This window comes from Lissotriton vulgaris, chromosome 1_1 (genome assembly GCF_964263255.1).
Source record: "Lissotriton vulgaris chromosome 1_1, aLisVul1.2, whole genome shotgun sequence".
NCBI classification, from domain to species: Eukaryota; Metazoa; Chordata; class Amphibia; order Caudata; family Salamandridae; genus Lissotriton; species Lissotriton vulgaris.
The window spans coordinates 1,025,934,498-1,025,949,586 of NC_141685.1; the positions used below are offsets into that span (position 1 = coordinate 1,025,934,498).

Consider the following 15,089-nt stretch of genomic DNA (forward strand, 5'->3'; position numbering starts at 1 on the left):
CATCTATTATCACTCCCTGCCACCCATTCCTCCTCTCATCTTCTTCAAATTTTTCCAATCTCCATACATCTGAGTCTCATCAACTTACTCCTCTTTGCCCTCTTTGTGCCATTGTCCCCTCTTTGTTTCTCATTACCCACAACTCCCCCATGCCTCCTGTTACCCTCTCTCCTGCTGTGGGTCCTTCTGAGCGCTCTCTGTCTCCCCTGCAGGTGAAGCCACTCATCTGGATAGAATCCGTCATTGAGAAGTTCTCCCACAGCCGGGTGGAGATCATGATCAAGGTGAGCCAGTAGGACCAGAACCACCGATCCGGCATGTTCTAGCACTGCTGAGCCACAGAACAGCTGCTAGCATTTCAACCCCTCCTAGGAGTCCTGGGCCTAAGAGGAGCTTAAAGCCTAGCACACTGAGCAGCCAAGTATACCCAAGGAAAGGACGAAAGACTGCAGAAGCGGTAATGGTACCCAAGACACAGGTTCTAAGTCTTGAAAGCAGGCACATCTGAGGTTTTTGTGGGTCCTCTGGCAACAACTTTACAGGGTCCCGCCTAAAATGGGGACCAAGATTATGAAAACATTTACTCCAGGTTAAAACTAGGCAGATCCAGCAACTGGTGCCATCCTGTGGCATCAAACACAAGGAAATTAATGGATGGAGCGCTGAAACTTTTCAGACACTCACCCCGTCACAGATCTGGGTTGAATCCATCATCATTTAGCTCACTTCGCCACCCCAGTTCAGACCCAGCCATATGCAAATCAGTCTGACCCTGTACCTCATGAGAACAGTCCAGCCCGAACTGCCAAGCCAGGTCTTCCCTGGACTGGAAACAAGCATCCTGGGACCGGTTTTGAGATAGCACCCTTCATGAGTCAGGCTAGCTTGAATCCAGTGGCAAAGTGAGCAAGGAACCCACATCTGGGCATACCCTGCCAACTTAGGCCGAACAAAGCAAACAAAAGGAGATGATGGACTGAGCATTGAAGCTTTTCAGACACTCGCCCCCAGTCGCAGATCTGGGTTGAATCCATGATTCATGGAAGTGCGCTAAAGAATGATGATGGATTTAACCCAGATCTGTGAATGTCTGAATGTCTGGAAAGTTTCAGCGCTCCGCCCCTCATCTTCTTGTGTTTGCTATCCATTGGCATGAGCCATATTATATACCTCGTCATTAATAAACAGTGCTGCATGAATACGGAGCAGTGGGAATAACGTCGCCTCTGCACCCCTTTCTGAAGGCATTGTCTCAAAGAAATGCGCTGCTTCCAGACTGTTTTAAACACAAGAGGTTTGGTAAAGAGGAGAGCTAAACAAAAGAGACATAAAAGCTGTCCCTGTAAGAAGCGGCTGTGCAACACCACCATAAAATTTGTAGGAGGAAAAAGCAGTGAAGGTACAGGTTCGATTTTTGTGTTTTGTGTGTGCCAGTGCAATTTCCCATGTGTGGCCTGGTTGCTGATTGGCTGGTATTTTGCCAACACTGCCGCACAACCAGTAGGCAGCTGGAAGGTGACCATCTCTCCTCCAATCAGGGCTAGCAAAGAACTAACTGCAGGCCAGACACTTTCTTAGTCAGTAGAACCACAAAATAGTGTGTTCTTGATAAGCCAAAAGAACATACTGGGATGTTTGGGATGGGAAGTTCCACAAGAAGGCCGCTTTCTAAGTGATGTTCTCCTGAATCTCTGCACAATTGCAGAGCTTACTTACATCTCTGCAGATAAAATGATCAGATCTGTTCAGGGCCACCACAATTGGCCGGTAAAGGAAGAATATATTATGCCACAGTGTTGACTAAATTACGTAGCAATAACATGCAAATCATGTGGCAAAATATGGTGAATTGTGTGGCAATATTTCCCTATTTTGACATTTTATCACACAATAGTGTCTGGGCAACGGTTTGGCCTCTTTAGTACCAATTTAACACCTGCCTACAGCCATCTGCAACTAGCAGGTGACCAGTTAACAGCAGTGCTTAATTTGTAGAAAATAGAAGTGCCAGGACCCTCTTCAGGAGGCCACCTCCACTTGCATCGTCCACTGCTGCTGTCAGCACTGCCTCTAACGGGAATAACACAACTACTAACCATCACACACATACAATTGTGACAATTCTGACTCTTCCAGACCCCCCAAAGCTATAAGAATGGTTGTGGCAGCAGTTATTAGTCATTTATAAAGTGCATTGAAATAATAAACAACTGTTTTTATGCTCGCCTCTAAATCAGGCAAAGAGCACCACCATACAGCACACTGTTGTAAGTGCCGGTGTTGGCAATTAAGTGCTGGTGCTGAGCACTGGAAACCACCGGCTCAAATTAAGCACCAACAGTTGCAAAGGGTCTCCCACTCCATAGCCTTAGTGTGGAGCTGTACTTATGTATTTAACTATTTATTTATTTATTGAACACATTTTTTTTAGAAACCTTAAGGAGAATAAAACCGATCAATAAAACAATATAGAAAATACACTTCACGGTCCAATCAATTGTTCAATGGTCTGGCATTTAGTAAGAGTCAGTAAATTAGGACAGGTCAAAGTGGGTGGTTTGCATGTTGTCCTGTTTAGTTTTTCTTCACAATGGGCAGCTTGTGTCAAGGTTTTCATGCATTTCGTTTCTCAACCTGGCGTCGATGCAGATCCGTCATGCACACCTTCTCAGCCCAAATCTAATTATCCATGTGACACTTTGTCTGTTTAAGTTGAAAACTATTTTTGAAGCCTGCAAATTATTCACAAGATAGTGGATTATGTGGCAAATGTGGTAAACCCATAATTATGTGTAAAACGTCACTTCTGTAGATTGGCACATTCCAGTGGCCCTCAGTATATTTTTTGTGGCTAATTATTGAGAAGGGGTGTTCTAAATGATCACTGACTAGATATGTACTTAGAATTTCGATTGACCGGCCATATTCTGTACCAAGTTAAGCAGTCACCAGGCATGTTGAGTAGGAACCATCAGCCAGGCATGTTCAGTGTGAGAAAGATTGTAGGGAACCGTTCCTTATCCGTTCCATATCTACAGGCCAGCGTGTGCCATGATTCCTTAAATCATGTCTCTTGACTTGAGCATGCATGGCTGTTTCTCACCTCCTGGCTCTCTTCCATTTTCTAGGCGAAAGGACAATTTAAGAAGCAGTCGGTGGCCAACAATGTGGAGATCTTTGTCCCCGTTCCCAGTGATGCCGACTCGCCTAAGTTTAAGACCAGCGTTGGGAGCGCCAAATACTTACCGGAGAAGAACATGGTGGTGTGGACTGTCAAGTCCTTCCCAGTGAGTGATATGGGGGGGGGGCGGGGGGGGGGCTTTCACCCTGACCAGGAGCACACCCTCCACCCCTATTTTGGAGCAAAGGGTGCTTCAAAGATTATCATATTCTCAGTGCTTCATCCTCCTTTCTCCCTTGTCTCAGTCATGCCCTTACTTTAAGTCTGTGTGTGTATATCACAATCTCTTACTTTGACTTGACTTTCACCATTAGACTTTATCTGCTGTTTTAGTGGCTTTCTCTTTTTCTCTGACTTTGAGTGTGGGAGTCACACTTCCTTTAGTGTCAGCCCCTACCGCAGCTAGTGAGATGCTGTAATTTATTTCCTTCTTGCAAGAAAAGACAGGGTCGTATAGATCCTGGCAAGTGGTCAGTGGATCCACTAGGGGTGAAGAGGCCATGCCTTTTGCCACCCTGGCAGTGGACCATCCTCTCTCTTTCGAGATCTTGACTACATTGGGGGATCTCTGTGTTAGCAAGGGAGCTGCCGTGGCTCCCTTCAGCGGCGGCTCCTCCGTAATGGCTGAGCGTCCCCCCCCACTGCAGATTAAAAATAAAACGATGATAAAACAATTTTATTATTTTATTTTTCACTGGTGCAGAGTCTAGGGTACTGCCAGGCTATTCTCTATGGACAGACCGCAGCACTGTAAGTGCGCATGTCGGTTTTGCCGGCCGTCTTAGGACAGCCAAACCGACATGCACACTTGGATTCTTCCAACCCAGCTGTATTGTACAGCCGGGTGCAAAAAATGCACAGGCTCTCAGTTCCTTAGTGAGCGCCTAACCAGGCCACTCTGACCAATCCTGGTCCTGCTCTCATGCTGGGTAATGGCATGAAAGCATTGTCTGGATTGGGTGTGTATTCTGGGAGCCTGTGCTGGCCCATGGACTTCCTGGAAGAGAGGAGCACCGAGGCAGCCGGAGGTAAGTGCTTTTTTAAAAATTATTCTTTGCCCATCCTCACCACTTTATTTTGGTAGCAGCCACCCCTGGCTCCCTTACTAGCTCTAAAGGCTTGCCAAGGACTCAGTATATTTAAAGAGCTTGCTCTGCAACCCTTTTGTTCAGTGAAAATAGACTTCAAAAGCACAAATTTGTTTTCTCTAAACAAAAACTAAATGGCCCTGACAAGCAGAGAGTTTTCTTATTTTTGCCATGCGTTGCAGGTCCGTCACAGAAAGAAAACATGACTGACCGTCACCTCACTGTTAATGGCACAGAGTGACCACCACAATGACACAGCTGCCTTTGGTGGATGGGCCACTGGGTTAGAGGCTACAATGGGCAGGCCCAGTGGATACTCTGCGGACATTAATCTAGCGGTTGCCCCACCATTAAATGTGGCGAGGAAACCAAAGGTCCAGACTCTTTACAGAAATGAACCTTAAAAACATCAGACTAATGAGTGAATAGTACAATCAAAACACAATTTATTACGAAGTGTATATCATTGTTTGAACCAAATATAAGCACAAACAGAGAAAAAGAGTTGATGTGAAAAATCTAAGATTCTGCGTTTTTGGTGAGACTTACCAGATTATCAATTTTCAAGACATCACAAAGTGCAATATAAAAACAAACCTTGGCAATGCCAATAGACCTTGCTTATGGCTGAAAATGCAAGTTAGGCCTATTAGCTTGAGTAGTGCCTGCCTCTTTTGTGGGCTGTGACTACTGCCTAACAGTAGAGATACCTGCCCGGCCTGCTTGGGGTGATTCTTCCCAAGCGTTTTAGGTCTGGCTAGCTCACTAGTCTGTGAGGAGGTGTGAGAGGGCTCCTGTTAGTGTTTTAAATCTACTCTGATGGCCGTGGCAATGCTGCCCCTAGTGCAAGGCTGGTATTATGTGATAGTGTAACAATGCTACTACAGCATTTGACTTGTACACTGAGGTGTGTATCAGTATTTCTATAGGTGTCTGACTGTAAAACTGTGAGAGTGCTGTCAGCATTTAGGATGCTTTGTGTCTCCACCAAACGGGCGTTAACAGTTCCTCTAATTTAATTGACAGTACATAATAAGTGGTCCCAGTGCAGTGCTAACATAGAAGTTAAATGGGGGGATGCAAACTATTCAAAGCAACATTCAAGATCTATATGAACAAGGCTGATATTATCCCAATGTTATTTAATCAAATTGAAAATAAGCATTTATGCAATGAACAAATCTTAAGTCACATATAAGGATGGCAACTTTGAAAATAGCAGTGCCCGAAAAGAAGGGAGGGGGTGATTGAGAAGTGATAGTGAAAATAAGTGATGGTGACATATAATCACAAACAGTTCTAGCATATAGTCTTCATATGCCAAATAGTCCAGTACAATTTCATCAAAGTACACAAGATGTTATATACAATTGCCATAAAACACAGAACTACACAGTATATTCATTTACTGTTTTGTAAATTGGCAAACATTGAAGTGTCGACGTTTCGACCCCATTTGATGTGTAGGTATTTCGAACCTTACTCATGGGGTCTTCCTCAGGACAAGTGGAAAGTGTTAAGTGATAGGGGCACCTAAAGAGAAAAAGGGGTGAGCTATCATAACGTTAAAAAGAAATAATAATTGAGATTTAAAATTGTCCCAAGTAGGTGGGCAAGGTTAATTATCATTACCAGTAATGCGGGGATGGTGGGGTCTCTCATGTGACAACTGTGGAGGAAAGGAGGGCTCCGTAGCTCTCGAAAGGGTACTCTTTTGTAGGAGTGAGAAGAGACCTGTGGGAACAAGGTGTCCGTCAGCCAAACTAAATGGCGCTTGGTACAAAAAGGTCATAAATGACACAACAGGGGCACCACAGACTTACTGGAAGTGTATTGAAAATGGTCCACTCAAAAGAAACCCATCTGTCAAAGTCGGGCTTAGGAGTCCCAAAAGAATTACTTGAAAATGACTGAGGCCTTGAGTCAATCAAGTGCGGGATGCACAATATTGTTTATGGAATACTGCTGCAGCAATTATTCCTAGGCACATTTATTTATTTATTTATTTATTTATGGGCTTGTTACGCGCCGGCATCACACCCGAAGGTGTATCTCCGCGCGGTGCTGTGAGGTGGACAGGTCGAAAGCTCATTCATCTTTCTCTGCTTGTGAGCTACGATTTAGCTGCTGTAGCAATTGCCCAGGCTGCCCATTTGTCTACTTTTCAGGATCATTGTCCAGTGACTGCGACAGACTGCGCCCACCCACCCACCAACCTCCATTCATTGTTCACTGACCCACCCCATCATGTGCAAACCCACCTGTGTTTACTAGCATCAATCACCAAGCGTCAGTTACACCGATGAACAGAGTCCTGAGTGACCTCCCCTGTCTGACCATAGAGCTTGCAGGCCTGTTGTTGTTTTCTTAGTTGCAAGTAGCCAAAGATTTGGGTTCACCTTACTCTGGAGCCAAACGGAGCAGCTAGTATTCCCCTTTACCACTTGACACCCAGGGTAGGAAGACCGAGTACTCCATGGCTTTCTCTGTTGGTACGCACTTGCTGGAAATTCAGAGTTCTGCAAAGCACATTATAACTATTAATAAATCTATGGTGATCTTATGCTTTTACTATTAAAAAGAAAAGCAATTTAATTCACACACAAATAAATATAACTTTACAAACCCACATAATGAAAACTAGCTCACTCTAGCCCCCTGAACTAGAGATCTAAGAGGATATCTTAGTGTTATATAATGTAAAGTCCATTGCTATGGTGTTTGCTGGAGAGTTGCAAGACCCCTTCCGACAGTGTTTATGACGGGACTATGCCATACAAACCCCCTTCTTACTATATTTCACAGGGTGTCTGTGTTAATAATATCTATTAGTTATCAGCAACTGAACTACTTATTAGGAAGTTAATGCTTGGATGACTATCACAACTCCTGCCCAATCAGGATGCTGCAAGGAAGGAGGATCAGCAAAGGGGTGGAGTCAAAGCCCTTCTCTCTACACTGATTCTAAAACATATTTTGTGATTACCTGAGCTCTGGCAAAAAGCCACTCTGTCAAGCCAGACCTAAACATGGAAAATGTATTTAGTTCTGCTAGAAAAGCAAAAATTTACGAAATCGCTTGTTTCTGTGAAAATCTGAATAATTGCCCCCACATTTAGGGTGTAATGAGGGAGTTTGAGGGAGCAACGTAGAGTCCCAACCTTCTCTTGAGCGCATGACCCCACAAGCGTCTGGATATGTGAATTCGGAAAGTTAACGTAAGCCATATAATTAATAGTTTCAGTTCACATGTCCGGTAACCTTGCTGATTTTTTTCTTTCTCTTGTTGTGGTGGGCAGTGGGGGAAGACGAAAAGAGTGTAATGAAAAAAAAAACTTTGAGGAATCAAACATTGATAAAATGATCTGATATAATAATATTTTGGAAGATAAAATATTATTTACCAAAACACTTTGTGTGCTGGACAGTGGAACCATTTACGGCTTATCTAGGTACACTATGTTCGTGCGCAAAACAATTGAATAAAATATCTTGACGTTGGGGTACCTGTAACACTTGTAAACCAGAGCTGCACTGAAGGACATTTTTTTTTAGCTTTTTGAAAATTAATCTTTTGTGGAATCTTCAACAATGTGGAGGATTTAGATTTTGTTTTTATTTATTTTGTTGTTATTAATATGGCTTAAAGTTCTCTTTTAGAATGACTGCCTATTCCAACTCAATGTGAGACGATAAAATGTTTATTTTAATATCGATTCTTCTTTTTGTGGTTCCTATTTCAATGTAGATAAAGTGTGTCCAATGTGTTTTTCACTTGTTTCAGAGGCAGACACATTGAATCAGTGGTCTTCAATGAAGTTACTGAACAGTTTTTTTATGCGTGACTTGAAAGTACATCTATTGGCATGCCTTGTGTGATAACAGAAAAAGAGCCCTAAAAAGCACTACTGAGAGTCGCTTTGGCTTTACCTAAATGGTAATTAGCTTCATAATGTATTAAAATTATGCAGATGTATGTCTCTGCTGAAAAAGAGTGCTCTGTATTGCACTTTTTGCTTGTGAGAAACTTGACTCAACCAGGGGGCGGCTCCTCCGTTTGAGCGGAAGAGAGTTGCCCCACTAAGAAAAGCCCCAGGCCATAGCTGAAAAATAAAATGTAATAAAGTTGATTTATTACCATTTTATAGCAACCAACCCGTACTGAACTGAGTGTCGGGGCCCAGTGCTGAGTGTCGGGGCCCAGTGCTGAGTGTCGGGGCCCAGTGCTGAGTGTCGGGGCCCAGTGCTGAGTGTCGGGGCCCAGTGCTGAGTGTCGGGGCCCAGTGCTGAGTGTCGGGGCCCAGTGCTGAGTGTCGGGGCCCAGTGCTGAGTGTCGGGCCCAGTGCTGAGTGTCGGGGCCCAGTGCTGAGTGTCGGGGCCCAGTGCTGAGTGTCGGGCCCCAGTGCTGAGTGTCGGGCCCCAGTGCTGAGTGTCGGGCCCCAGTGCTGAGTGTCGGGGCCCAGTGCTGAGTGTCGGGGCCCAGTGCTGAGTGTCGGGGCCCAGTGCTGAGTGTCGGGGCCCAGTGCTGAGTGTCGGGGCCCAGTGCTGAGTGTCGGGGCCCAGTGCTGAGTGTCGGGGCCCAGGGCTGAGTGTCGGGGCCCAGGGCTGAGTGTCGGGGCCAGTGCTGCCGAGTGGCAGCAGGGAGCTCTGGGCTTAAGTTTAAAATGCGCATGTCTCTTTAGTCGGCCGTCTTGCAACTGCCAGCCACACATGCCGGCAAACACTCTAGGGTGGCTGCACGCATTACCAATTGCATCATAATAATAATACACATTTTATCTCCTTCGGTGCTCATGACGGCACCAGGCCGTCATGAGCCACGGTGGGCGTGTGCTCATGACAGCCGGGAGCCGTCCGAACGTTGCCGTTCCTCCCACGCGCTGTTAATTCCCTTCCTGTGTGGGGGAATTAATCAGTGGGCGGAGTTCGGACGGCTCCCGGCTGTCATGAGCACACACATACCGTGATTTATGATGGCCGAGAGCAGTCATGAGCACCGCGGCACCATGCCCACCCCCTAGCCACCCCCCCCCCCCCCCCTGCACCGCGGCGAAATTTGTGCCATGGCAAAGGGGTTAAACTTCTCAAACCTAGCTGTCTTAGACAGCTGAGTTAGAGAAAGCACAGGCCTCCTGTGCTCCAGAGAGCTCTGAGTGAGGCTGCTTCCTCCAATCCTGGTGCTACTCTCATACTGGTGAGAGCAGCACCAGAATTGGTTAGGGGAGTTTGCTGGGTCCCGCGTTAGAGCCTGCCAGAAGACCGAAGGAAGAGGATGTCGCATCGCGGAGGAAGGAAAGTCTAGTTTTTTTTGTCACCCGCCTCACCACCCTCTGTAAATGCTTGCGGCCACTGTACTCAACACAGCAGGGCTAAGTTGGTTATGGTGACAAGCCACTGATCAACACTATAGGCCTGATCTTTTTATTATGTGAAGGCATGGCAAAGGCAGTAGAACACACATTTATTTTGAAAAGCATATGTCAAAGCAAGTTGACCTTCAAGGATGGGTTGCGATTGCACTGTGTTAAAGCTTCTTGATTGGTATTTTGCTATAAGGAATGTCGCAGACAGTGGGTATAGGTTTTGTATTTTTTGTTGGTTACTTCCTTTAAAAAACCTTGAGAGTAGAAGATTTGCAGTGTCATGCTCGTTGCTACACCCCATTAGGAGGGTCTGGCTAGTGTAGTTTTCTGTCCCTTGTAATCAGAAAATTATATATTATATAAATTATATATATTGTTTGCAGCGTGAACAAGGGCTTTTCGCTCAAAACGCGTCGCTGGTTCTGTTGGATAAATAAAAAACACCTTTTTGCTGACTTTGTTGGTCCGTTCCTCATTTCTGCTGGCGTGGAGGCGGTGTCTGCGAGCGCAGAGCGAAGCTGAGGAGGAGCTTTTGTTTCATATATATATTCGCCTCCAAACAATTATACTCGCACTCGTCCAGGAATGTTAGATTAGCAGGTTTTATTTTATCATGGTGCCATCACAGCACACAGCATAACAACCTACGCATTTCGATCACTAGATCTTGGTCACGGTTACAAACAATTGTCCTACTTCTCTTTCAGACTTTTATACCAGCTATTCATATCAGCATGATTATGATGCATTATGGTTCTGGTAGTTACTTTTTACCCACATTTCTATTTTTTTAATAATTTTTTATTTTTTCACTTTTCGCATGGCATGATGTAGTGCTTAATTACATTTTCATATATCTGGCAAGATGTTTGAAACGTATATTAGTCACAGTTCATTTATAACCAAGATATTCACAATTGCGGCACTACTATCACTTGAAGCAAGAATTTCTCAGCATTTCTCTGATCAATATATGCATTTTAACATATTTTGTTACCTTGCGTGTCAATTATTTATACCCATGTGGCAAAATATTTTTTATGTATTCGCAGGCTATTTACGGGACTCAGTGCCCTTGGTATGTCATATACATATATTCAAGATCAAAGTTTAGTATGCTTTCTAACATCCGTTCTATCATTGCATACAACCCTTACATATCACCTTCTCTTGCTTCAATTATGCTCCTAATTTATGCACTTGTACACAGCAATGTTTTAGGACTTAGTGCCTTATATCTCTGACAGTTATACGTAGCCCAATAAATTCAATATTCATTAATATCAGCCAGTTTTCAAGAAGACAGTTCAAATCAAAGGTGCACATAGAGTTCTTCATCCCCGTTTAATCCATATGGGATCTTTGTTTTAAATCGAATGATTAGTCTTGATTCTAAACATCGTAATGTCATTAATCTATTCCCACCTCTCTCTTTTAGTGGTACTGTTGCCAACCCACTGTAAGTTATGTTTTTCCATGTCTTTTTATCATGGGTCAGCATGTGTTTGGCCATGGCATATTTGAGATCACGGTTTTCTATTGCTCGGATGTGTTCCAATATCCTTTTATTTAATGAGCAAATAGTGCTTCCAATGTATCTCTTGCCACAGACTCATTGCAATAGATATACAACATGTGTTGTTTTACATGTGATTGTGCTTTCCACATTGAAGATCTTTCCCTTTGGGTCTTTTAGTTTTGATAGATTTCTTCCCACTTGGCACGCCTTACATTGGCTGCATTTTGTACAGCCATTTTGTCTCCTTTGCAGCCAGTCTTTTGATTTCTTTTTATTCTCAAAATGGCTGTTTACCAATTTGTCGGACAAGGATGGTGCTTTTTTAAAGGTTACTTGTGGGTGTTTCCCAAGGTCCTTGCCAATGTCTGGATCTTTTTGCACAATATGCCAGTATTTTTCTAATGTCTTTCTTATCTGGTGGCTTTCTTTTGTGTACGTAAGTATCATTCTGATCGGTTCCCTTGTAACTGGTTTTGCCTGCAGGTCTTTTTTCGGAATCAATGTTTCATTTCGACTTTTTTCTCTGGCTCTTTTTTCTGGCTGAATCTGGCTGCAGTCTCCTTGAACTTGATGTTCATTTCATTTTGATTTGAGCAGTTCCTTTTCATCCTGATTAATTCCCCATAGGGTATGTTCTTTTTCAACACTTCAGGATGAAAACTCTGTCCATGCACATATATATATCTTCTATTGGATCAGTTGCCCATGGGTAACAACATTTTGCCTGATCACATTTGTTAGGTCATTTAAGGTGCCTGTCTACTTGACCCTGACAAGATGAGTGTCTGTCAGGCAGACCTTTGCTGAGTCTGACAGACACTCATCTTGCTTTAGAAAAGGTAGGGGGATGTAGCCCTCACACTTAATGGAGGGCTGCTTCTGGACTGAAACTTATTTTCCTGTCCAATTGCTTCACAGCATGTTTCTCAATTCATCCCTCGGAATGATATTGGTATTGCTACATCATACAAGAATAGTTAACCATCTGGCTCTGGAGCCAGTGTACTTTCAGAAAAACTTTACAAGAACCTGCTAGTGAGGGTACATAGCCATATGAAAGACAGTCGCAGTCAGTGATTAAGGGTGCAGGGACTCTGCTATCCTCCCTTTTCCAAAGCATGATGAATGCCTCTCAGGCTGAACAGAGGTCATCATGTCGAGGGCAGGCAGCCAGGCTCTTTAAATGCACTAATAAGCAGCACCTGGTGGCTTGAACCAAGCTTTGCCAGACTTAAGATTTTACCGTCCTGAGAGTGTGACATCATCAGCCCAGGAAAGCTCTGTGAGGACAACTCCATCATGATGGAGGGGGAGCACCCCTGACCGAATCAGACCTGGGCACTTCAGGTTTATCCCCTGAAGTGTCCAGGGCTGACTGTCTATCATTGGTGCCTTGTCACAGAGTGTGGTGGGGGTCAACAAGTTTCACTATCTCCACCCGGCTCTGTTAAGAGCTAGGGAAGGTCTGTGAAAAGGTCTGCCATGAGACAAGGACATGACAAGGTCTGCAATGAGAGCAGGAGGCAAAGTCATCCATGCAGCATTCCCACTACGAAACCTTCAGCATCTCCAAGGCCATTTTCCTTCCCACTAGCACCACCACGGCCTGATAAAGAGTTTGCTGGATGTTGGATGCATGCATGTGTGTATGAGTGCATGTATACATCTATAAATACATATGTATTTGTGCATGCATGCTGTGAATGGGTGTGTTTGTGCTTGTGAATCGATAGGTGTGAGTGAGAGTGCATGTGGACTGCTGAGTGTTAGTATGTGCGTGCAATTTCAAGCGGATGGGTGACTGTGCACTTGTGTTCCTGCTCCACTTCTCATCCACATTGCGGGCTGCCACTGGTGAAACATATTATCATTGTGTCCCTTTTTAGGTCTCGCCTGAGCAAGCGCATGCACTGCTCTGGCGAGACATTTAGTGAGTGGGCTTTAAAAAGCCTACCACAGCTTTTTGTGTGGCATACTGAAGGCGGTTACCTGCACGAGCAGAGGCGCCATCTGGTTTTCCTCTTGCTCTCACAAGCGTGCGCGCGCGCCTTGCTCTTCCTCTGTGTCTTGCTCGTCCCAACCCCTCCCCCACCACAGAGCTTGTCGAGTGGCCGCGTGTCTTCTTTCATGTAAGTGGGCTTTTTTTTTTTCACTCGCGGGTGCACCCCTCTGCCTCTCTCTCCCACTGCATCCCCATCTATGCATTCTTTGCCCATGTTCCCTGATCTTTTAACTATTTTTTTTTTCTCCTCCCCTCTCTCTGCAGTCCTTACACCCATCGTCTCCTCTTTCCACTTGATTTCTTCGCACTACCTTTGCCATTATCGGTTTATCCACTGCCCTCTTATGCCGCCCCCATCTGTCCATTCTTTTCTTTCTCCTGTCCCTCTTTTCCACCTCTGCACTAGCTCTCCTCACTGGTGACTCATCCGCCCTCCCTGCTTCACCAAACTCCTCTCGTCTTCTCCCCTATTCCGTCGCTTCTTCTGCATCTTCTCTTCTCCACCCTCCCTGCGCTCTTTGTGTTCTATACAGTTTTTGTTGTTGAACACAGTAAAACTATGAACCAATATGCAGAGTAATGAAGCGGGATGCCGCTACAGCCCCCAGAGGACCCATTTACTGAAGAAATGTTCCTTCCCCTCACTTTTCTCCAAGAATTTTAACGCCAAACTTAATTCTCAGTGAAGCTGGTTTTACGCCGCCCCATCAGATAAACAAGCCTCTAGGAGAGCAGTGAGCACAGTGCAAGATGCCCACTTCGTGTCTGCTGAGCCCCTCATTATCCATCTATCTATGCATTCCCTTCAGAGACAGCCAGGCACTGCAGAAAGCAGAGGGGGTCGCCAGTGACCACCGACTCAAGGTAAAGAGGTGGGTAGTGGTAGACGTCGGCCTACCACAAGAACTAACACAATACCAGTAATCTTCCAACCAGATGAGCAATCACCAGGCAACTGTAAGAATAACCACCAGATAAAACACCTCCTGGCGAGCCAGAAGACCCCCTAATACAGGAGCTTGGTGCACCGGTGACCATATTAAACAGTCAATAAATGTATTTTTAATCCGTTCCAGGAACAGGAGTTAGTCTATGAAGTGTTCAAAAGAGTCCCACCCTGGACCCTCTCATGGCCCCAGCATGCAATGCATCACAATGGCAGAAGGGTTTGGAGGCAAGTCTTCTTCATATCACCTCGCGCACCTGAAATCTGCTTCATCCAATCCAGCCCGTTATGGCACTGCATGGCATGGACAGCAGCTACTTGGAGGTTTGCTAGAGCGGCTCCTCCAAATCTGGCCTGGCCAGAGTTTGCATGACCCTTGGAGACCTTGATGGAGGGGATGTTGCTGCCTTGGGTTCTCATATTTAGGAAGCTTACAAGATCTCCTGCATACAGTCATTCTTACAGAGGACTCTACTCTTCATACACACAGGCTGCTTTAAGACACCGATGTAGTGTTCCAGACACACTGTATGTTGAAAAGTGAGCTCATCCTTCTTGGGGGTAAGTGGCTTCAAATAACAACTGCATACGGGCTAACACTCACCTCCTCTGCTCTTTATGCTCTTTAACACCTTACATAATCTCTCCCCCTTACGAGAAGACAAGATGGGTTTGGCGGGACCGCGCCCCCCCATGCCCCCCCCCCCCCGGAGGATTAGGTGTGAGCCTCCATCAGGCAATTCTTTTAATCTTTGGTGTCTTTAATTGTCTTCCATCTAGCTGGGTTTTGTCATGGATGCTCTTACCAACTCCTGCCTCAGCTTCCAACAGGTTTCAGGGTGTTCTTGTTCAGCAAAAAATACCGCAGTTACTTTGGTGGACGGTGATGCTTTCAGAAGAGATAACACATCCCTCAAACACAATGATCCTCACATTTCTCTCCTGCATGATCTGGGTCAGAGCAGGCAGTTACCCTGGAAGCGAGCCAGT

The 15,089-nt window shown here is 45.1% G+C and overlaps 1 protein-coding gene across 2 annotated transcripts in view; it reads left to right on the top strand.

Annotated features, from left to right (window-relative positions):
• Positions 1 to 15,089, top strand: part of AP1M2 (adaptor related protein complex 1 subunit mu 2) — a 103,381-nt gene that overhangs the window by 52,885 nt on the left and 35,407 nt on the right. For both annotated transcript variants that reach the window (XR_015309342.1, XM_086961764.1), the window contains exons 8-9: positions 213 to 284; positions 3,129 to 3,287. Coding sequence is in view for 1 of the 2 variants with exons in the window: in XM_086961764.1 (XP_086817890.1) it covers positions 213 to 284; positions 3,129 to 3,287 (231 nt within the window). In the remaining variant the exon portion in view is untranslated. The remainder of the gene's footprint in view (positions 1 to 212; positions 285 to 3,128; positions 3,288 to 15,089) is intronic.